Raw genomic sequence first — 22,298 nt, 5'->3', positions numbered from 1 at the left:
TCCTGGTTTTCTCTGGATAGATGCCCAGGAGTGGGATTGCTGGATCAAATGGTCGTTCTCTGTTTAGTTTTCTGAGGAATCTCCATACCGCTTTCCACAGTGGTTGCACCCATTTACAATCCCACCACCAGTGTACTAGGGTTCCTTTCTCTCCACACCCTCTCCAGCCCTTATTGTTTGTCGACTTTTGGATGATGGCCATTCTGGCTGGTGTAAGGTGGTACCTCATCGTGGTTTTGATTTGCATTTCTCTAATAATGAGTGATATTGAACATCTTTTCATGTGTTTTGTGGCCATCTGTATGTCTTCTTTGGAGAACTGTCTGTTTAGATCTTCTGCTCATTTTTGTATAGGCTTGTTTGTTGTTTTGGTATGGAGCTGCAGAAGGTGTTTATAAATTTTGGAGATGAATCCCTTGTCAGTTGATTCATTTGCAGACATATTCTCCCATTCTGTGGGTTGTCTTTTCGTGTTGTTTAGGGTTTCCTTTGCTGTGTAGAAACTTTGAAGTTTGATTAGGTCACATTTGTTTATTTTTGTTTTTATTGTCGATACTCTAATAAGAGGTGGATCTGAGAAGATGTTGCTGTCATTTATGTGGGAGAGTGTTTGGCCTATGTTTTCCTCTAAGAGTTTTATAGTGTCTGGTCCTATATCTAGGTCTTTAATCCATTTGGAGTTTATGTTTGTGGATGGTGTTAGGGAGTGTTCTAATCTCATTCTTTTCCACATGGCTGTCCAGTTTTCCCAGCACCACTTATTGAACAAGCTGTCCTTTCTCCATTGTATATCCTTGCCTCCTTTGTCCTAGATGAGTTGGCTGTAGGTGTGTGGGTTGAATTCTGGGCTTTCTATCCTGTTGCACTGATCTCTATGTCTGTCTTTGTGCCAGTACCATATGGTTTTATGACTGTAACTTTGTAGTATAGCCTGAAGTCTGGGAGCCTGATTCCTCTAGCTCTATTTTTCTTTCTCAGGATGTCTTTGGCTCTTCTGGGTCTTTTGTGCTTCCAAAGAAACTTTAAAATATTGTGTTTGAGTTCTGTGAAAAATGTCCTTGGCACTTTGATAGGGATTGCATTGAATCTGTAGACTGCCTTAGGTAGTATAGTCATTTTGGTAATATTAACTCTTCCAATCCAAGAGCATGGTATGTCTTTCCATCTATTTGTGTCATCTTTGATTTCTTTCATCGGTGTCTTATAGTTTTTAGAGTACATGTCTTTTGTCTCTTTAGGTAAGTTTATTCCTAGGTATTTTATTCTTTCAGATGCAACAGTAGATGGGATTGCCTCCCTAATTTCTCTTCCTGGTCTTTCATTGTTGGTGTATAGAGATGCCGTCGATTTCTGTGTATTAAGTTTGTATCCTGCGACTTTGCCAGATTTGTGGATGAGCTCTAACAGTTTTCTGGTCGAGTCTTTCGGATTCTCTAGGTATAGTATCATGTCATCTGCAAATAGTGATAGTTTTACTTCTTCCTTTCCAATTTGGATTTCTTTTATTTCTTTTATTTCTCTGATTGCCATGGCTAGGACTTCCAAAACTGTGTTGAAGAGTAGTGGCAAGAGCAGACATCCTTATCTTGTTCCTGATCTCAGTGGAATTCTTTCAGCTTTTCACCATTGATAATGATGTTTGCTGTGGGTTTGTCATATGTGGCCTTTATTATGTTGAGGTAGGTTCCTTCTATGCCCACTTTCTGAAGGGTTTTTATCAGAAATGGGTGTTGGATTTTGTCAAAGGCTTTTTCTGCATCTATGGAGAGGATCATGTGGTTTTTATTCTTCAGTTTGTTAATGTGGTGTATCACACTGATGGATTTGTGGATATTGAAGAATCCTTGCATCCCTGGGATAAATAACACTTGATCATGATGTACAATCCTTTTAATGTATTGTTGGATGCAGTTTGCTAGTATTTTCTTGAAGATTTTTGTGGCGATGTTCATCAGTGAAATTGGCCTGTAGTTTTCTTTTCTTTTTTTTTTTTTTGTGTGTGTGGTATCTTTGTCTGGTTTTGGTATCAGGGTGATGGTGGCCTCATAGAATGAGTTTGGGAGTATCCCTTCCTCTGCAATTTTTTTGGAATAGTTTCAGAAGGATAGGCGTTAGCTCTTCTCTAAATGTTTGATAGAATTCACCTGTGAAGCCATCTGGTCCTGGACTTTTGTTTGTTGGAAGTTTTAAAATCACAGTTTCAACTTCAGTTCGTGTGATTGGTCCATTCATCTTTTCTATTTCATCTTGGCTTAGTCTTGGAAGATTGTACTTTTTAAAGAATTTGTCCATTTCTTCTAGGTTTTCTGTTTTATTGGCATATAGTTGCATATAGTAGTCTCTTATGATCCTTTGTATTTCTGTGATGTCTGTTGTTACTTCTCCTTTTTCATTTCTAATTTTAGTGATTTGAGTCCTCCCTCTTTTTTTCTTGGTAAGTCTGGCTAAGGGTTTATCAATTGTGTTCATCTTTTCAAAGAACCAGCTTTTTGTTTCATTGATCTTTTCTATGGTTTTCTATGTTTCCATTTCATTGATTTCTGCTCTGATCTTTATGTTTTCTTTCCTTCTACTAACTTTAGTCTTGTCTGTTCTTCTCTCTTGAACTGCTTTAGATGTAAAGTTAGCGTGTTGATTTGAGCTTTTTTCTTGTTTTCTGAGGTGGGCTTGTATTGCTATAAACTTTCCTCTTAGAACAGCTTTTCCTGCCTCCCATAGGTTTTGGAGTGTTGTATCTTTGTTGTCATTTGCTGCTAGGTATTTCCTCTTTGATTTCTTCAGTGATCCATTGGTTGTTTAGTTTCCACGTGTTCGTGTTTTTTGCAGGTTTTTTTCTTGTTGTTGATTTCCAGTCATATAGCATTGTGGTCGGAAAAGATGCTTGATATGACTTGAATTTTCATAAAGTTACTGAGGTTGGATTTGTAGCCCAGGATGTGATCAATCTTAGAGAGTGTTCCGTGTGCACTTGAGAAGAAGGTGTATTCTGTTGCTTTTGGATGGAGTGTCCTATAAACATCTATTAAGTCCATCTGGTCTAATGCTTCATTCAGGGCCTGTGTTTCCTTATGGATTTTCTGTCTGGATGATCTGTCCATTGCTGTAAGTGGGGTGTTAAAGTCCCCCACTATGATTGTGTTATTGTCCATTTGTCCTTTTAAGGTTGTTAGCAGTTGCCTTATATATTGTGGTGATCCAGTGTTGGGTGCATAGATATTTAAAATTGTTATATCTTCTTCTTGGATTGATCCTTTGATCATTATGTAGTGACCTTCCTTGTCCCTTAAAATATTCTTCATTTAAAGGTCTATTTTGTCTGATATGAGTATTGCTACTCCAGCTTTCTTTTGATCCCCGTTTGCATGAAATATTTTCTTCCATCCTCTTATTTTCAATTTGTATGTGTCCCTAGAAGTGAAGTGGGTCTCTTGAAGACACCATATATAGGTCTTGTTTTTGTATCCATTCAGCTAGTCTATGTCTTTTGGTTGGGGCATTTAGTCCATTAATATTTAAGGTAATTATTAATAGGTATGTTATTATTGCCATTTTATTAATTGCTTTGGATTTTTTTTGTTGTTGCTCTTTTTTTTTCCCTTCTTCTCTTGTTCTCTCCTCTTCTGGTTTGATGACTGTCTTTAGTGTTGTATTTGAGTTGATTTTTCTTTGTTTGTGTATCAATTGTAGATTTTTGGTTTGCAGTATTCTGAAGTTTTGATATGAGTCTATATGTATGTGATATTGTTTTAAGTTATTGTTCTCTTAATTACAAGTTCATCTCCAGTGTCCTGCATTTGTACCCACCTCTTCTCATGATTTCTGATTTTGGTGGCATAATTGTGCATAGATGATTTTGTATCTTTACTGTATCTATACCTTTCCTGGTGAGCCTTGTCATTTGTGGTATTTTTGTTTCCTGTTGCTGTCTTTTCTCTTCTGCCTAGAGAAGTTCCTTTAGTATTTGTCGTAAGGCTGGTTTAATGTTGATGAATTCTCTCAGCTTTTGCTTACCTGTGAAGCTTTTGATTTCTCATTCAAATCTGAAGGAGAGCTTTGCTGGGTAGAATAATCTTGGTTAAAGGTTTTTTTTCCTTTCATCACGTTAAGTATATCATGCCACGCCCTTCTGGCCTGCAGAGTTTCTGCTGAAAAATCTGCGGATAACCTTATTGGGGTTCCCTTGTATGTTACTTGTTTCTTTTCCCTAGCTGCTTTCAAGATTTTCTCTTTGTCTTTAATTTTGGTCAGTTTGATTAATATGTGTCTCGAGGTGTTCTTCCTTGGGTTTATTTATATGGTACTCGCTTCCTGGATTTGAGTGAGTGGTTCCTTTGCCATGTTAGGGAGGTTTTCGGCTATTATCTCTTGGAATATTTTTTTCAGTCCCCTTCTCTCTCTTTTCTCCTTCTGGCACCCCTATAATACAGATGTTGGTGTGTTTCTCGTTGTCCCAGAGTTCTCTGAGACTCTCTTCATTTGTTTTCAATCTTTTTTCTCTTTTCTGTTCTGCATCCATGATTTCCACTAATCTGTCCTCCGCCTCACTTATTCGTTCTTCTGCCTCCTGTATTCTGCTGTTAGCTGCCTCTAGTGAAGTTTTTATTTCCGTTATTGTATTTTGCATCTCTTCTTGTTTAAGTTTTATAGCTTGTATCTCTTTGGCCAGTGTTTCCTGTAAGTTATCCACCTTTGCCTCCAGTTTATTTCCAATGTTTTGCCTCATCTTCAGCATTAACAATCTAAAGTCTTTTTCCTGGAGGCTGAGAATCTCCTAGTCACTTAGCTGATTTTCTGGGTTTTTTCCTTTCTCCCTCATCTGAGCTATAGTTCTCTGTCTTTTCATTTTGATAGGTTTTTGGTGTGGTGACCTTTTGACAGATACTAGAGTTGTAGCCTCTCTTACTTCTGGTGTCTGCCCCCCTTGTGGCTGAAGTTGGTACAGGGGCTTGCTGTAGGCTTCCTGATGGGAGGGACTGATGCCTGCCCACTGGTAGGTGGAGCTGATTCTAATCCCTCTGGTGGGTGGGGCTTAGTCTCTGGATGGGGCTAGAGGCAACTGTGTGCCTGAGGGGTCTTGAGGTGGCCTGTTTATTGAGGGATGGGGCTGTGACCCCACCTGGATTGTTGTTTGCCCTGGGGCTTCTCAGCTCTGACTGACAGGTGGGGCCAGATTTTCCCAAAATGGCCACCTCCAGAGAAAGGCACTGCTGCTGAATATTCCTGAGAGAGCTTTGCCTTCAATGTCCTTCCCCCACAACAAGCCACATTCACCCCTGTTTTCCCAGGATGTCCTCCAAGAACTGCAGTCAAGTTTGACCCAGATACCTATGGAGACCTTGCTCTGCCCTGGGACCCAGTGCTCGTGAATGTCTGTGTGTGCCTTTTAAGAATGGGGCCTCCATTTTCCCCAGTCCCGTGGAGCTCCTGTGCACAAGCCCCACTGGCCTTCAATGCCAGATGCTCCAGGGACTCTTTCTCCCAGTGCCAGATCCCCGCATGTGAGGGTTTGATGTGGGGCTCCGAACTCTCACTCCTGTAGGTGAGTCTCTGTGAACCAGTTAGTTTCCAGTCTGTAGAGCTTCCCACCTGGGAGGTATGGGGTTGTTTATATCATGTAATCGCCCCTCCTACCTCTTGATGTGTCCTCCTCTTCTTCTGGAGTAGGATGTCTTTTTTAAAGTTTCCAGTCCATTTGGGTGGAGATTGGTCAGCCTTTAGTTGTTAATTTTGTTCTTTTTAGGAGAGAAGTTGAGCTTCAGTCCTTCTATTCCACCATCCCCTCTGTGGTTTTTTTATAAACTTCAATCACCTATCTTTATGTTGGCTTCCCTTTTTTCTCTGTCTTCTTCTCCCTGCTATTTTCCTCTTGATTTTTGGGACCATTTCCAAATAAGCATCTTGAACTCAAATCCTTGTATCAGACTCTGATTGGAGGAGCCCAAATTAAGACAGGTTCTTCTGATAAACAGAATGGGGAATAGATGCAAGGAACAAAGACAGAAGTGAAAGATCTCCATCCCCTTGAAAAGTCAGTTACAGAGATAAAATAGCCAGAGGAAAATAGCTAGGGACAGAAACATGGGAAGAACGGAGAGCAGGTGCAATTGGTTTTTCCCATACATTTCTTTCTCCTCAATTGTTTATACTGTCTCTGAATTCTTACACTTCATTAATTTCATTATTTTTTTGTTTGTTTTTGTTCATTTAAAATAATTCTTAGAATTCCTATTGTGGCTCAGCAGAAACGAATCTGACTGGCATCCATGAGGACACAGATTTGATCCCCGACCTTGCTCAGTGGGTTAAGGCTCTGGTGTTGCCATGAGCAGTGGTGTAGGGCACAGATATGGTTCGGATCCTGCATTGCTGTGGCTGTGGTGTAGACCAGCAGCTACAGCTCTGATTTGACCCCTAGCCTGGGAATTTCCTTATGCTGCTGGTGTGCCCTAAAAAGACCAAAAAAAAAAAAAAAAAAGTGCATTCGATACACCCAGAGGGAGGATAGATTCTTCTTTTTTTTTTTTTTTTTTTGGCTGTGTCCATGGCATGTGGAAGTTCCTGGGCCAGGCATTGAACCCACGCTACACAGTGACAGCGTCAGATCCTTAACCTGCTAAGCCATCAGGGAACGCCTTCACCTTCTTTTTAAACAATGAAGTAGACATCTCTTCAGGAATAAAAGCCCTTTTGTGGGTGTTGTAGGATCGAGCACCATATGCCAAGGAAACTGGAAGGAGTCTCACCTATCTGTGCATGAGGCCAATCAATCTAGCAGCACCCTCTTCAAAGGAAAAAAAAAAAGTGGTGAGTGCCCTGCTATCCTCATTAAGCAAGACAGCGGTGGAGATGGCTCCTTCAATGGGAAGGGTACTAATGTGATTCCTCTCAACAGAGAGTCCACTTACAAGCCTCTGGGAGTCCCACACCCAGGGTTCTCCCTACTGGGTCCACAACCTGCCCCCCACTTCAGTGCTCCTAGTAGTGCTAGACCTATACCTCCCCCCAAGTCTCCTGGGGCTCCTTGTATGAGCTTACACAGGCAGCTACCCTGGGAGCTCCAATAGACAGGAAGTAGACTCAGAAAACTGGCCATCTGCTATTGGCAAGGATGTTTGCAAACTTGATCTATGGTGCCACCTTCTGGAAAATCAGAGAGAGTAGTTTCCAGGAGCCAGCCTGGTACATTGTAAGACAAGACGGACAAGCTTAAGAATTCTCCCACCAGAGGGAGCAAGAAAAGTGGACCAGGTATAGACAGAGACAGAGAAAAGCCCAGATAAACAACACCACCACCAAAGAGAATACCCCATCTGAAGGTAACCACCGAAGATTTAAGGAGGTGTCTGCTACTTCAAATGTGAAAGCACCGATGCAAGGCTACATGGAACATGAAAAATCAAGGAAACGTGTCATCACAAACAGAAAATGATACTTTCAATCAATCTTAAAGGCACAGAACTTTGTGATCTAGCAAATAAGTCAAAATTGCTATTTTGAAGAAACTCAATGAGCTACAAGAAGACTCAGAAAGAAAATCCAATGAAATCTCAAAAAAAAAAAAAAAGATGAAAATGGGATTTCTATCAGGGAGATACACATCTGGAGTTCCTGTCCTGGTGCAGTGGAAACAAATCTAACTAGGACCCATGAGGACGAAAGTTTGATCTCTGGCTTTGCTCAGTGGGTTAAGGATCTGGTGTTGCCATAAGCTGTGGTGTAGGTTGCAGGCGTGGCTTGGATCTGGTGTGGCTGTGGCTGTGGCTGTGGCTGTGGCCAGCAGCTATAGCTCTGATGCAACCCCTTGCTTGGGAACTTCCATATGCCTGAGTGTGGCCCCTTAAAAAAAAAAAAAAAAAGGAAGGTAATTCTAACACATGCCATGACATGGATTAATCCTATAGACATTCTTCTAAGTGAAATAAGCCTGACAAGAAAGGACAAATGTTGTGCAATTCCACTTCAGTGAAGTACCTAGAGTGATCAGATTCCCAGAGACAGAAAGTAGAATGGTGGTTGCCAGGAACTGGTGGAGGAGAAAGAGGGAACTGTTATTTTAATAATTTTTATTTAGGGTCACATTCCATATAGCGTAAGGAAGTTCCCCAGGGATCAAATAACCCCCACCCCTGAAGCAAGACAGAGTTTCATTTTTCCAGATGAAGAAAGTTCTGGAGTTTGGTTGCACAAAATGTGAATGTACTTAACACAACTAAACTGCACACTTAAAAATGGTTAAGATGGAAAGTTTGATGTTATTTGTATTTTATAGGACAGCCACAAAAATCTCAGGACTGCCCCCTGAGGGTACTCAGGCAATCCCACCTGCTGATTGCATCAGGGCTGATTTGCCGCACCCATTCCACCCATTCCTGACTCTCCCCACCCATCCCCACCTAGGGGTTAAGAGTCGTCTTTTGTTGTACAAGGGCTCCCAGGTTTGCTTTATAGAGATCTACAGCTCCAATCAAGTATACAGATTAAACCAAACCTCACCGACTGATCCCTGCTCCAGGCTCCTCTCCAAGAATCCAGTAAGTCTTGGTTATCCCCTCTCCTGGAGGAGACTGGGTGCTGGGTTCAGCTGCTTCGAAAGAGAGACCTCTGCCATCCCAGTGTGCAGCTGGGTCAGGCTGGCTCCAGCCTGAGGGTGAAAAGACCCATTTTCCAGATGAAAGTAGAAGGTGCTGAGAGCTCTTTGTGTCGGTATGTGAGAAGAGGTGGGGGAAGGGAGATTATATCCGTGTTGGAGGCTCCAAGACACGTTTTTTTGATCTGGTATTCAGACAATAGTAAAGATCACCCTTATATAGGGTTTTGATGTGGGCCACTGACTTCAGTCTCCTGTATATTGTTGGCCCTCTGTGTCTGTGTGCTCCTCCTCTGGGGATACAGGAGGGACTAAATGGCTTGAGCATCTGTGGATTTTGATCTCCCTGGAGGAGCACTGCATGGTACTTTACATTCAGTCACTTTTGGGTTCCTTATACCCAGCAACTCTGTGAATCTGACTCTATTATTTATCATTGGCAGGCTTTTTCTTGAATGGGGGTAAAATATACATAACATAAAATTTACCTTCTCGACCATTTTTAAGGGTACAGCTCAGTAATGCTAAGTATAATTACATTGTTTTGCAGTCTGTCTCCAGAACTCTTTCCATCTTGTAAAACTGAAGCTGTTCTCCCCTAACAATAACTCCCCATTTCCTTCTCACCCCAGCTCCATTCTGCTTTCTGTCTCTATGAATGTGACTACTGTAGGTACTTCACAAGTGGAATCATACAGTATTTATCTCTTTGTGACTGGTTTATGTCACTTAGCATAGCATCCTCAAGGTTCCTCCATGTTGTAGCATGGGTCAGAAATTGCTGTCTTTTTAAGGCTGAATAATAGTCCACAGTATGTATAGATCACCTTGTGTTTACCCATTCCTTCATGAGATGCTTCCATACCTCGGCTACTATGAATAATACTGTCATAAACATGGGTGTTATGAATATCTCTTTGGGACCCTGTTTTCAGTTCTTTTGGGTCTATACCCATAGGGGGATTTGATGGATTATAGGTTAAATCCATTTTTAGCTTTTGAAGGAACCAGCATACTTTATCCACAGCACATGCACCATTTTATTTTCCTATTGACTGTGCACAAGGATTCCTTAACAGCATTTGAACAAGAAGGAAATGACTTCAAAGGCACAGAGGTGTTGGTGTAGCCAAGATTCTAATCATAGTTTCCTGGCTCTTTGGATGCTTGCTCTTAACCAATGTGCTAAACATGGACAGATGTGTCCATGAATGTCAAGGGCAGATGCTACCTCAAGATAACTTGTGCTCACTGGGTCAACCTAGCTCATCAGAGCTGTATAATGAGGGAGAAGACATTCTATACCTCAAAGGACAGGGAGCAGAATCCTGTCATTCCTTCCTTCCTTCCTTCTTTCCTTCCTTCCTTCCTGCCACATCTTCAGCATACGGAGGTTCCCAGGCTAGGGGTTGAATCAGAGCTACAGCTGCTGGCCTATGCCACAGCAATGTAAGATCAGAGCTGAGTCTTCAACCTACACCACAGCTCACGGCAACACCGGATCCTTAACCCACTAAGCAAGGCCAGGGATTGAACCCGCCTCCTCATGAATCCTAGTTAGGTTTGTTAACTGCTAAGCCAAGAAGGGAACTCCCAGAATCCTGTCATTTCTGATTCAGAGTGAAGGTTGGTCCTCCCTCCCTCCAGGCCATTGGGAGACCACTCTGACTTGATGCTTTCCCAGGGTTGGGCTAGAGTCTGTTCTCCCTACAAATTCCTTCTCCTTCTGCCCCAACTCAGAGTTCAGTTCCATTTTCCTCTGCCAGCAAAGAAAGAGGAAGCTATCAGGTCTCAAGATCTGTGGTGTAGAAATGTTGGATATGACCTTGTGGAATTCAAGGTCATGTGCCTCACGTAGTGAGGCTAAACAAAACCAAGTGTTGGTGATTGGAGCAAAGAATCAGGTTTATAGATGAGAGGGTACCATCTTCCTGGGACATTGGGAGAAATAGTTTTTTTCTGTGTGTGTCTTTTTAGGGCTGCACCCACGGCATATGGGGGTTCCTAGGATAGGTGTCTAATCAGAGCTATAGCTGCTGGCCTACACCACAGCCACAGCAACACAGGATCCGAGCTGTGTCTGTGACCTACACCCCAGCTTATGGCAGCACCGGATCCTTAACCCACTGAGTGAGGCCAGGGATCGAACCTGCAGGCTCATGGTTCCTAGTCAGATTTGTTTCTGCTGCACCACAACGGGAACTCCTTTTTTTCATTTTTTAAAAGTTTTATTTGTACGTAGTTGATTTACAATGTTGTGATGATTTCTGCTGCACAAAAAAGTGATTCAATTATACATGTACGCACATCCATTCTTTTTCAAATTCTTAATTGCCTTCAGCTCAAAACAGTCCATCTGCTAAAGTGCCACATTTTGGGAAGACCTATTCTTCTCCCCTTTACTTCTCTTCAGAACCCTTCTAGTGACAGTGAAACATATCAAAAGTCTTCTTTGTTGTAGAAACCAAAGCTCAGAGTTGGAGAACTTGCCCAATCTGTGTTTTTACCCCTGCTCCCATAACCCCATTGCTCTGTGGAATCAGACTCCTAGGGTCAAGGGTGAATGGACAATCTTGATGAATTTGTGTCTTGTTTTCTCTGCAGGGTGTAGCCTCCTCAACTCCATCCAGGATGCTTCATCAGTATGTTTGTCAATTTGGTCAGAAGCTGGTCCGCAGGAGGTCACTGGAGCCCAGGGATGGGTCTGAGGGTCGAATGGCTCGTTGTCTGAACACCCTTGACCTCGTGTCCTTGGGTGTGGGCAGCACCCTGGGGGCTGGCGTGTACATCCTGGCTGGTGCAGTGGCCAAGGACATAGCTGGACCATCGATCGTCCTCTGCTTCCTGGTGGCCGCCCTGTCTTCTGTGCTGTCTGGGCTCTGCTATGCGGAGTTTGGGGCCCGGGTACCATGCTCCGGTTCTGCGTATCTCTACAGCTACGTGACAGTGGGACAACTGTGTGCCTTCATCACTGGATGGAACCTCATACTCTCCTACATTATTGGTGAGAGGATGGGGACAGGGAAGACATGGGGCTTAGGATCAGGAAATCAGGAGGCGGGAGCTGAGGTCTTCGTTCATTCACGAGAACTCTGTTATCCTCCTTTAGGAAGGGAGGTGGATAAGAGTGGCAGGAAAACCCCACAACTTCATTCTTCTCAGCTCTATCCTGTTTTCTTAAATGATGGAACATAGAACGGAGAAGAAAAGGGAACTGACGGGAGTGGTTGAGAGGGAGATATGTCCCATAGGTTTATCCCTCACCTTATTGAAGGCTTTGCTAAGTTATTGCCTTCATGGGATTTTCCTTTGCCACTCAATTTAAAATTTCAACCCTCAAGAGTTCCCATCATGGTGGTTAACGAACCCGACTAGTATCCATGAGGATGTGGGTTCAATCCCTGGCCTCACTCAGAGGGTTAAGGATCCAGCATTGCTGTGAGCTGTGGTGTAGGCAGTTCCAGCTCCAACTGGAACCCCTAACCTGGGAACCTCCATGTGCTGCAGGTGTGGCCTTAATAAGAAAAAAAAAAAAAAATTCAACCCTCATCTCCCAGCCCTCCTGGTCCCACTTAACCTGTTTTCCCTTCTGTATAACATTGATCTCCTAACATACTAAATAGTTGGCCTATTTTGTGGCTCATCTCTGTCTAATCTCCCCAACACATGAGAAAAAACTCTTTGAGATTAGGTAGTTTGTATGCTTTCTTTCCATTCAAAATACATCCCATGACACGTGGTAGGGGTTCAAATATAATGTTTGTTAATGAATGTTCCTTCTGCACTGCAGGCACAGCCAGCGTGGCCAGGGCCTGGAGTTCTGCCTTTGACAGCCTGATCGGGAACCACATCTCTCAGGTGTTCAAGGAAACTTTCTCCCCGCATGTGCCCCACTTCCTGGCCAAGTACCCAGACTTTTTTGCACTGGGCCTGGTGCTGCTGCTCACGGGTGAGACAGGGGTCAGACATTGGATGGGAAGAGTGGGGCGTGGAAGGGAAGCGGGGGTGGGGGAAGTCTTGGGATGGGAGAGTGGTTGGGGGGTTTAGGACTAAAAAGAAGCATCTGTGATATGAGCTAGGAAGGCAAGACATAGACAGTGGTTTCCCCCCCTTGGCACCATTGGCAATTTGGGCTGGATCATTCTTTGTTGGAGGGGAGGGGCTGATGTGTGCATTTTAGGTCCCCCCTCCCCCTGTTTTTGGCTGCCCTTGGGGCATATGGAAATTTCTGGGCCAGGGCTTGAATCTGAGCTACATTTGCAAACCACGTCACAGCTGCATCTACCCTGGATCCTTAACCCACTGTGCCAGGCTAGGGACTGAACTGGAAATGCCACAGACAAGCCATATCGTTAACCTACTGTGCCACAGCCAGAACTCCATAGGGTTTTTTTTTGTTTTGTTTTGTTTTTTGGTCTTTTTTTTTAGGGCCCAATGTGCAGCATATGGAAGTTCCCAGGTGAGGGGTGAAATTGGAGCTGTAGCTGCCAACCTACACCATAGCCACAGCAATGCGGGATCCAAGCCACATCTGCAACCTACATGGCAGCTTATGGCAATGCTGGGTCCTTAACCCACTGAACGAGACCAGGGATCAAACCTGAGTCCTTATGGATGCTAGTCAGATTCATTTCCACTGAGCCACAGTGGAAACTCCAGGGTTTTTTTATTTTTTATTTTTATTTTTTGGCTGCGCCTGCAGCATGTGGAAGTTCCCAGGCCAGGGATTATATCTGTGCCAAAGCAGTGGCCTGAGCCACAGAGGTGACAATGCCAAATCCTTAACCTGCTGTGCCACCAGGGAACTCATTTTAGTTTTTTTTTTTTTTTTTTAATCACTGTTGGATGTTGAGTAACATCCTTAGCCTTTACTCAGGAGATATCAGTGATACCCACCCCCTAAATTATGGCAATCACAGTGTCTCCAGACATTGCCAAAAGTTTCTTGGGGGACAAAATCACCCAAGCTTAGAACTGTTTACTTAGAAGTTTCTTCCTCTGTACTGAGACCAAAGATTTTTATTATTATTATTATTATTTTAAATTTTTTTTTGTCTTTTTGCCTTTTCTAGGGTCACACCCGTGGCACATGGAGTTTCACAGGCGAGGGGTCTAATCAGAGCTATAGCTGCCAGCCTATGCCACAGCCACAGCAACGCAGGATCCGAGCCGCGTCTGCAACCTACACCACAGCTCATGGCAATGCCAGATCTTTAACCCACTGAGCAAGGCCAGGGATCAAACCCACAGCCTCATGGTTCCTAGTCAGATTTGTTTACCACTGGGCCACGATGGGAACTCCAAAGAGTAAGAGTTTTTTGTAAATTGATAGGAAATCCATATAGCATAAAGTTAACCATTTTATTATTTCCTCTGCTTTATTGAGAAATAATTGACATATAATATAGCATAAGTTTAAGGTGTACAGCATGATGACTTAATAGACCTGTATATTGTGAGATGATTGCCATGATGAGAAATTAACCATCTTTGGATTTCCCATCGTGGCTCAGCAGAAACAAATCTGACTAGCATCCCTGAGGATGCAGTATCAATCCCTGGCCTCATTTAGCGGGTTAAGGATCAGGCATTGCTGTGAGCTGTGGTGTAGGTCTGAGATGTAGCTCAGATCCTGAGTTGCTATGGATGTGGTATAGCCTGGCGGCTGCAGCTCCAATTTGACCCCTAGCCTGGGAACCCCCATATGCTGCAGGTGCGGACCTAAAAAGACAAAAAAAAAAAAAAAAGGAGAAAAAGAGAGGAAAGAAATTAACCATCTTACCTTTATTATTATTACTATTAACCACATTCACAGTATGAGGAAGTTCCCAGGCCAGGGGACTGAATCCACGCCATAGCAACGACCTGAGCTACTGCAGTGACCACACTGGATCCCTAACCTGCCCCGCACAAGGGAACTGCAGAAATTCATCATCTTAAAGTTTACAACTCAGAGGGACTTAGTACATTCACAAGGTTGTGCAACCATCACCTCCATCTAGTTCCAAACATTTTTAACATCCCGAGAGGAAATCTCAAACATATTAAGCAGCCTGTCCATCCCATATGCTCCCTGCCACCCAGCCCCGAGCAACCACTCGTCTACTTTCTGTTTCTATGGATTTGGTTATTTTCATCTTTCCCACAGGAGTACTGGTTCTGGGAGCTCGTGAGTCAGCCTTGGTTACCAAAGTGTTCACAGCCATCAACCTCTTGGTGCTCAGCTTCATCATCCTCTCTGGCTTCATTAAGGGAGACCTGCACAACTGGCAGCTCACAGAACAGGACTACAAACTGGCCACAGCTGGATCCAATGACACCTCTAGGTTAGGAGGGTCCTCTTGGCCATAGGAATGCTTGTGGGGTGGGGGTAGAGCTGGGAATATAGTTGACGCTAGAGAGACCTGGGCTGATGGATCCAGATGATGGGGTCCTGGAGCCCTGGACTTGGGGTATTAACGGAGGAGTCCAGGAGAGATGTCTGAACAACCTCACCCACGTTCTTCCTCATTCCTTCTCTCACCACAGCTTGGGCCCTCTGGGTTCTGGAGGGTTTGTGCCTTTTGGCTTTGGTGGGATTTTTCATGGAGCAGCTACATGTTTCTTCGGGTTCATTGGTTTTGATGTCATTGCCACCACAGGTAACACTGTCACTGTGTGTCCCTTCAGAGATTGGGCTGCCCCAGGGCATCGGGTTGCTTTTGGAGATTCAAGAGGAAAGGCAATTTTATGCCTTCACCACAGTGTATTTTTCTGACCCAGTACTTCAACCCATCCTGCAGGGGAAGAAGCCAGAAATCCTCAGCGTTCCATCCCTTTGGGCATCGTGATCTCGCTCTTCATTTGCTTTTTGGCATATTTTGGTGTCTCAGCAACACTCACCCTAATGGTCCCCTACTACCAGATTCATCCCAACAGCCCCCTGCCGCAGGCTTTTCTCCAGGTCGGCTGGGACCCTGCCAGATATGTTGTGGCTGTTGGCACCCTCTGTGCTCTGACATCCAGGTCAGTGTCAAAGCTCTGTCCCCATCTACTGTCAGTCTCAGGTATCCCAGTCCTTGGGATTGAGAGACAAGAGGGAAAGACACCCCATGTAGACTACGGAGCAGAAGCCCCAGCCTGTCTTGCTTCTCCATGTTCCCATTTTTCCCTTCCAGCCTCCTGGGCGCCATGTTTCCCATGCCTCGTGTGATCTATGCAATGGCAGAGGATGGGCTCCTTTTCCGGGGACTTGCCCGGATCCATGCCCGCACACGCACCCCCATCATGGCTACCTTGGCTTCTGGAACACTGGCAGGTGACTAAACAACCCCCCTCCTTCTTTGACCAATTTCCTTAACTCGGATATTTATACTGGTTCTTCTTCCCTCTCCCAACTTGTGTGTGTCCTCATTTTAGGGGTCATGGCATTACTCTTTGAGCTCACTGATCTTGTGGACCTCATGTCAATCGGGACCCTGCTTGCTTACTCCTTGGTGTCTTTTTCTGTTCTTGTGCTCAGGTAAGACTCCGCTACACCTTGAGTGCAGGTCTTGGAATCTTGGGAACTGATGGGAGGTAACCCTCTTCTGCTCTCCTGCTGCCTTCTAAATGTCCTTCTATGCTTAAGGCAAGGCAGATGTGGAACAGGCTGTCTGATAATGGGTGCTGCTGTTAATACTGCTTTTTTTTCCCTCTTTTTAGGGCCACACCCTTGGCATATGGAAATTTCTGGCCTAGGGGTCAAATTGGAGCCATAGCTGCTAGCTACGCTGGATCCTTAACCCACTGAGGGAGGCCAGGGATCATACCTGTATCCTCATGGATATTAGTCAGGTTCTTAACCCACTGAGCCACAACAGGAATGCTCTAATATTGTTTTAATATCTCTAATTCAGGTACCAGCCAGACCAGAACTTCAGCAAGAAGAAAACAAAGGAAGAAACTGAGATGGATCCTGTGGTTGAAGAAAGTCCTTTGGAATCTGCCCTTGAAGCTGGAACCTCAAGATCTCTGAAGAGTCTTCTCGACCCTATCAGCACAACCCCCACTCTGAAATCTGGCCAGATTGTCTATGGATGTGCCTTCCTGCTGGGTGAGCCTGGGGACTCCTCTTTGGTCATCTTGTGAGATGGACAGGATGGGCAGGGAGTGGGTGTGCTGGCAGCTGAGGAGTCTTGCAGATGTGATGGCATCTTCCTGGGGTGGGCAGTGTGGGGGAGGGGTGATCCAAGGTCTTGACCCATTTGGCTTCTGGAGTTGAGCCTGCTGTCTTCCCCCTTGACCCGTGCAGTTCTCCTGCTGACCATCCTGAGCCTGCTTCTGGCCCTGTGGCCCAGCCAAGTGTTCTCTGGAGACCCCGGGTTCACAGCAGGGGCTGTGCTGCTGCTGCTGCTCATTGCGGGGATCACCGTCATCATTTGGAGGCAGCCCCAGAACCCCTCTCCTCTTCACTTTAGGGTAGGTGACCTTATGTGCCCAGCTGTCCAGGCTGAGTGGCTGAAGTCGGCATGCTTTGAGGTGAAGCCTCCTTTGCTGGACCAGGGAAGGGGAGACTTGCTCAAACCCATGGACCTTCCCCGGTCCCACCCAGTGCTTCCCCCCCACCCCCTGTCTCAGTGGGCCCTGAATGCACAGCCTGAGGATGACTGGGGTCTCCCTGCCCACGTGGGGGAGGGGCCTCCCTCTCCGATGTGGGTTCTGTGTTCAGGGAGTCACTGACTTTTCCCACAGGTCCCTGCTCTGCCCGTCCTCCCAGTGCTGAGCATCTTTGTGAATGTCTACCTGATGATGCAGATGTCCTCTGTGACCTGGGCCCAGTTTGGTGTCTGGATGGTGATTGGTAAGTGGCTTTCTGGGAAAAAGAAGCCTCTTGTGTGACCGAACCCAACCCTCTTTCTACGGTCTCTCCCTCAAACTGTGTTAGACATTATAGTAGGAGGCCTGTTGAGCATTAATAAGTGGGGTGAGAAGCATTTGTAAGTAGGGTGAGGTGAGCATCTATTTTTTTCTGATGGTCTCATTTCCCTGCTAGGATTTGCCATATACTTTGGATATGGGATCCGACACAGCTTGGAGGAGAACAGTGATCAAGAGCCACCAACCTCCACCTCCCAGGCTCTAGACAAAAACCCCCGTAGTGCTAAATCAGCTTAACCATAGGAAATAGATGCTGTGTAGAATCCCCTACATACATGGAGATATATTCTGGTTCAAGGGACACTTTGAGCTTCTATGGAATATATCGTGGGATGCATTGAGAGCCCTTAATTTACTGCCAGCAGACAAAATGATTTAGTATTGTATAATTTTTAAGTAAACCTTTAAAAGCATGAGACATATACAGAAAAGTGCATGCTTCATACCTGTGCAGTAAGATGAATTTTCTTGTTGCAAAGACAGCACAAGGTAACCAGCAATCAGAGGAAAAAACAACATTAATACCCTGTGTGTAAGAAGTGTCTTCTTGGAGTTCCCATTGTGGCTCAGTGGTAACAACCTGGCTAGTATCCATGAGGATGCAGGTTCCATCTCTGACCCTCCTCAGTGGGTTAAGGATCTGGCATGCTGCTATGAGCTGTGGTGTAGGTGGTAGAACTGGCTTGGATCCTGCGTTGCTGTGGCTGTTGCTGTTGCTGTGCCGGTATTGCCGGCAACTGCAGCTCCCATTGGAACCCTAGCCTTGGAATTTCCATATGCTGCAGGTGTGGCCCTGAAAGAAAAAAAAGAGGTGTCTTCCTGTGCCTTTCTCTAGTAGAAACACATAGACTTCCACAAGGGAAGACAATGCAGTGAACTATATATTTTGTCCAGAATCACAGTGTATTTATTTATTTACTCATTTATTTGTGGCTTGATTCTCCATTTCTTTAATCTTTTAATGACATTCAGTAATCTTTTGTTATCATTTCTAAAGAGCTCTGTATAAGTTGTTTCAAATATTTAAAAATTTTTGATGGTATTATAATTTTTTCTTTTTGTTATGGTAAAATAAAAGTTTTATATGCTTACTTAAAATTCTCTTGGAGGAGTTCTCGTCGTGGCTCAGTTGTTAACAAATCCAACTAGGAACCATGAGGTTGTGGGTTTGATCCCTGGCCTTGCTCAGTGGGTTAAGAATCCGGTGTTGCCATGAGCTGTGGTGTAGGTTGCAGACACGGCTTGGATCCTGAGTTGCTGTGGCTGTGGCGTAGGCCGGCAGCTGTAGCTCTGATTGAACCCCTAGCCTGGGAATACTCATATGTCGCGGGAGCGGCCCTAGAAAAGGCAAAAAGATGAAAAAAAAAAAATTCTCTTGGAGTTCTCGGGTGGCTTATCTGGTTAAGGATCCAGGGTTGTTCCTGTGGTAAAACAGGTTCAATCCCTGGCCCGGGAACTTCTGCATGCCACAGGGCTGGCCAAAACATCATTTTTTTCTTCTTCAAAAAACTAAACATATATGATTTTAAATTTGCAATCATACCTCAGTAAAGGTGGAATGTAAGTAAAATAGGGAAATGAATGACTTTATCATATTTATTTTCAAGATGGTAACATGTACTTCGATTCTTTTTTTTTTTTTTTTTTTGGTCTTTTAGGGCCACACCCACGGCATATGGAGGTTCCCAGGCTAGGGGTCAAATCGGAGCTACAGCTGCCAACCTACACCACAGCCACAGCAATGCCAGGTCCAAGCTGCGTCTGCAACCTACACCACAGCTCATGGCAACGCTGGATCGTTAACCCACTGAGCAAGGCCAGGGATCAAACCCGCAACCTCATAGTTGCTAGTCGGATTCGTTTCCGCTGTGCTATGACGACGGGAACTCCTGTACTGTGATAGTTAAACTTTAAAAAAAAAAAAAAGTTTTTTTTTTTCTGGACTATTTATATCTGCATATCCACTGGGATATTTTAATCCACACTTGTCTTCACCCATTTTTTTGATATTGTTGATTTACAATGTTTATTAGTTCCACAACACTCTGATAAAGTATTTTTATTGATTATAGCCTGTGTAAAGTCATCGTATATAATGGCTTTATTTCCCTGTGCTGTATATCAATATATGTTATTGCTTATTTTACACATAGTAGTTTGTGTACATTAATCCCCACCCCTAATTGCCCCAAATCCTTCCCTCTCCCTACTGGTAACCACTAGTTTGTTCTCTGTTATCTATGAATCTGTTTTATTATATTCATTTGTTCCATTTTTTTTCATTCCACATATAGTCATATCACACAGTATTTGTCTTGGTCTGACTTGTCTTTCACTAATTACAATACCTTCCAGGTCCATCTGTGTTGCAAATTGAGAACTTTTTTTTTTATGGCTGAGTAGCATTCTCTTATGTATACACACATCTATTTTATCCATTAGTCTATTGGTGGATACTTGGGGTTGCTTCTGTATCTTGGCTATTGTAAATAATGTTATGCACATTGGGGTGCATGTATATTTTCGAGTTAGTGTTAGACATGTAACGAGGAGTGAAATTGCTGGGTCACATGGTAGTTCTGTTTTCAGTTTTTTGAGGAACCTCCATACTGTTTTCCACGGTTGCTGTGCACTAACTTATATTCCTTCCAGCAGTATTTTAGGGTTCCCTTTCTCCACATCTTTGTCAACACTTGTTGTTTGTAGACTTTTCTGACATTAGTCCTGATAGGTGTGATGTGCTATCTTGTTTTTTGATCTTTCTGTGAAAAATGTTATTGGTTTTTTGATAGATTGCATTTGCCTTGGGTAATATGGTCATTTTAACAATATTAATCCTTATCTACGAAAAAGGCGTCTTTCCACATGTGGTGTCTCTGGCTTCCTTTTATCAGTATCTTTCCAAGTATAAGCATTTTACCTCTTTAGATTCATTCCTAGGTATTTTTGTGTGTGTGTGTATGTGTCTTTTTAGGGCTGCACCTACAGCATGTGGAGGTTCCCAGGCTAGGGGTTCAATCGCAGCTACAGCTGCTGGCCTATGCCACAGCCACGGCAATGCAGGATCCGAGCTGTGTCTGCAACTTATAACACAGCTCACAGCAATGCCGGATCCTTAACCTGCTGAGTGATTGAACCCGCAACCTCATGGTTCCTAGTTGTATACATTTCCACTGCACCATGACGGGAACTCCCTAGGTATGTTTTTGATGCAATCATGAATAGCACTGTTTCCTTAATTTCTCTTTCTGATAGTTTGTTGTGTGTATAAAAATGCAACAGATTTCTGTATCTTAATCTTTTTGGTTTTTTTTTTTTTTTTTTAAATGGCTGCACCCACAGCATATGGAGGTTCCCAGGCTAGGGGTCGAATCAGAGCTGTAGCCGCCAGCCTATGCCACGGCCACAGCAATGCCAGATCTGAGTCATGTCTGCAACCTACACCACAGCTTATGACAACACTGGATACTTAACCAACTGAGCAAGACCAGGGATTGAACCTGCATCTTCACAGATACTAGTCAGATTCGTTTCCACTGAGCCAAGATGGTAACTCCCATGTATATTAATTTTATATTCAGCAACTTTACTGAATTTATTGATGAGCTCTCTTTAGGATTTTCTATGTATAGTGCTGTGTCACCTGCAAATAGTAACAGTTTTACTTCTTCCTTTTCAACTCAGATTCCTTTTATTTCTTATCTGATTGTTGTGGCTAGGACTTCCAATACTGTGTTTAAAAAAAGTGATGAAAATGGGCATTCTTGCCTTGTTCCCGATTTTAAAGGAAATGGCTTCAGCTTTTTCACTGTTGAGTAACTGATGTTAGCTGAAGGCTTATCATATATGGCTTTTATTAGGTCGAGACATATTGCCTCTATACCCACTTTTTCTTTCTAGGGCTGCATCAGTGGGATATGGAAGTTCCCAGGCTAGGGGTTGAATCAGAGCTGCAGCTGCTGGCCTACGCCACAGCCACAACCACAGCCATGTCAGATACAAGCTGCATCTGTGACCTACACTGCAGCTCATGGCAACGCTGGATCCTTTACCCACTGAGTGGGGCCAGGGATTGAAATGGCTTCCTCGTGGATACTAGTTGGGTTTGTTACTGCTGAGCAACATTGGGAAATTCAATACCCACTTTAATAAGAATTTTTGTTTAACCCACTGTGCCACACAGAATTTCTAGGAAAAATTTTAATTAAACCCATAACATAGTATATTCTTTAAGTCGGAATGTTCAGTCAAAGACATACACATTTAAAATTTTTGACAAATGTTCCTGCTGTACAGCACAGGGAACTATACTAGTCACTTATGATGGAACATGATGTAGGATAATGTGAGAAAAAGAATGTATAGATGTGACTGGGTCACTTTGCTACACAGAAGAAATTGACAGAAAAAATTGAAAATAAAAATCATTAATAAAAAAATTAATCTAAAGCAAGTTCCTAAAATAAAAGTTTTGACAAATGTTGCCGAACTGCAGTAGAGGAATGCTGTCCATACAAGTATAATGACATCCATACACCTAATTAAAATTTTCCTAGCATCACATTAAAAAAGCAAAAATACACAAAAGTAATTTTAATAATATATTTTATTTAGCTCAAAACATCCAAAATGTTACTTCAACATTTAATATAAAAATTATTGAGATATTTTACCTTTTAAATTTCTGAATAGTCTTCAAATCTGTGTATTTTACGTTGACTTTACCACCTGGCCATATTTCAAGTGCTCAAGAGTGTATGTGGCTCTTTGTTACCATACAGGATAATGCTGATCTAGAATTTTCTTCTATGCT

The 22,298-nt window shown here is 43.5% G+C and overlaps 1 protein-coding gene across 2 annotated transcripts in view; it reads left to right on the top strand.

Moving 5' to 3' along the window:
- The window catches only part of LOC100628233 (cationic amino acid transporter 3-like), a 31,014-nt gene extending 12,431 nt beyond the window's left edge, over positions 1–18,583 (top strand). Inside the window, exons 2-13 of one of the 2 annotated variants that reach the window (XM_084961890.1) lie at positions 6,703–6,804; positions 11,192–11,591; positions 12,378–12,536; positions 14,736–14,913; positions 15,116–15,228; positions 15,370–15,592; positions 15,745–15,884; positions 15,986–16,088; positions 16,465–16,661; positions 16,860–17,026; positions 17,300–17,408; positions 17,601–18,583. In XM_084961890.1, the coding sequence (XP_084818016.1) occupies positions 6,703–6,804; positions 11,192–11,591; positions 12,378–12,536; positions 14,736–14,913; positions 15,116–15,228; positions 15,370–15,592; positions 15,745–15,884; positions 15,986–16,088; positions 16,465–16,661; positions 16,860–17,026; positions 17,300–17,408; positions 17,601–17,722 (2,013 nt within the window). In that variant the 3' untranslated portion in view covers positions 17,723–18,583. The remainder of the gene's footprint in view (positions 1–6,702; positions 6,805–11,191; positions 11,592–12,377; positions 12,537–14,735; positions 14,914–15,115; positions 15,229–15,369; positions 15,593–15,744; positions 15,885–15,985; positions 16,089–16,464; positions 16,662–16,859; positions 17,027–17,299; positions 17,409–17,600) is intronic. The other variant, XM_003356046.5, reaches the window with a different exon arrangement.
- The last annotated feature ends 3,715 nt before the right edge of the window (positions 18,584–22,298 follow it).

This window comes from Sus scrofa, chromosome 6, assembly GCF_054392235.1.
Source record: "Sus scrofa isolate SSC_HxYL_T2T_F1_AM1 chromosome 6, Sscrofa_HxYL_maternal_Yorkshire_Landrace_v2.0, whole genome shotgun sequence".
Lineage (NCBI taxonomy): Eukaryota > Metazoa > Chordata > Mammalia > Artiodactyla > Suidae > Sus > Sus scrofa.
This window is presented reverse-complemented; position numbering and strand designations above follow the sequence as displayed.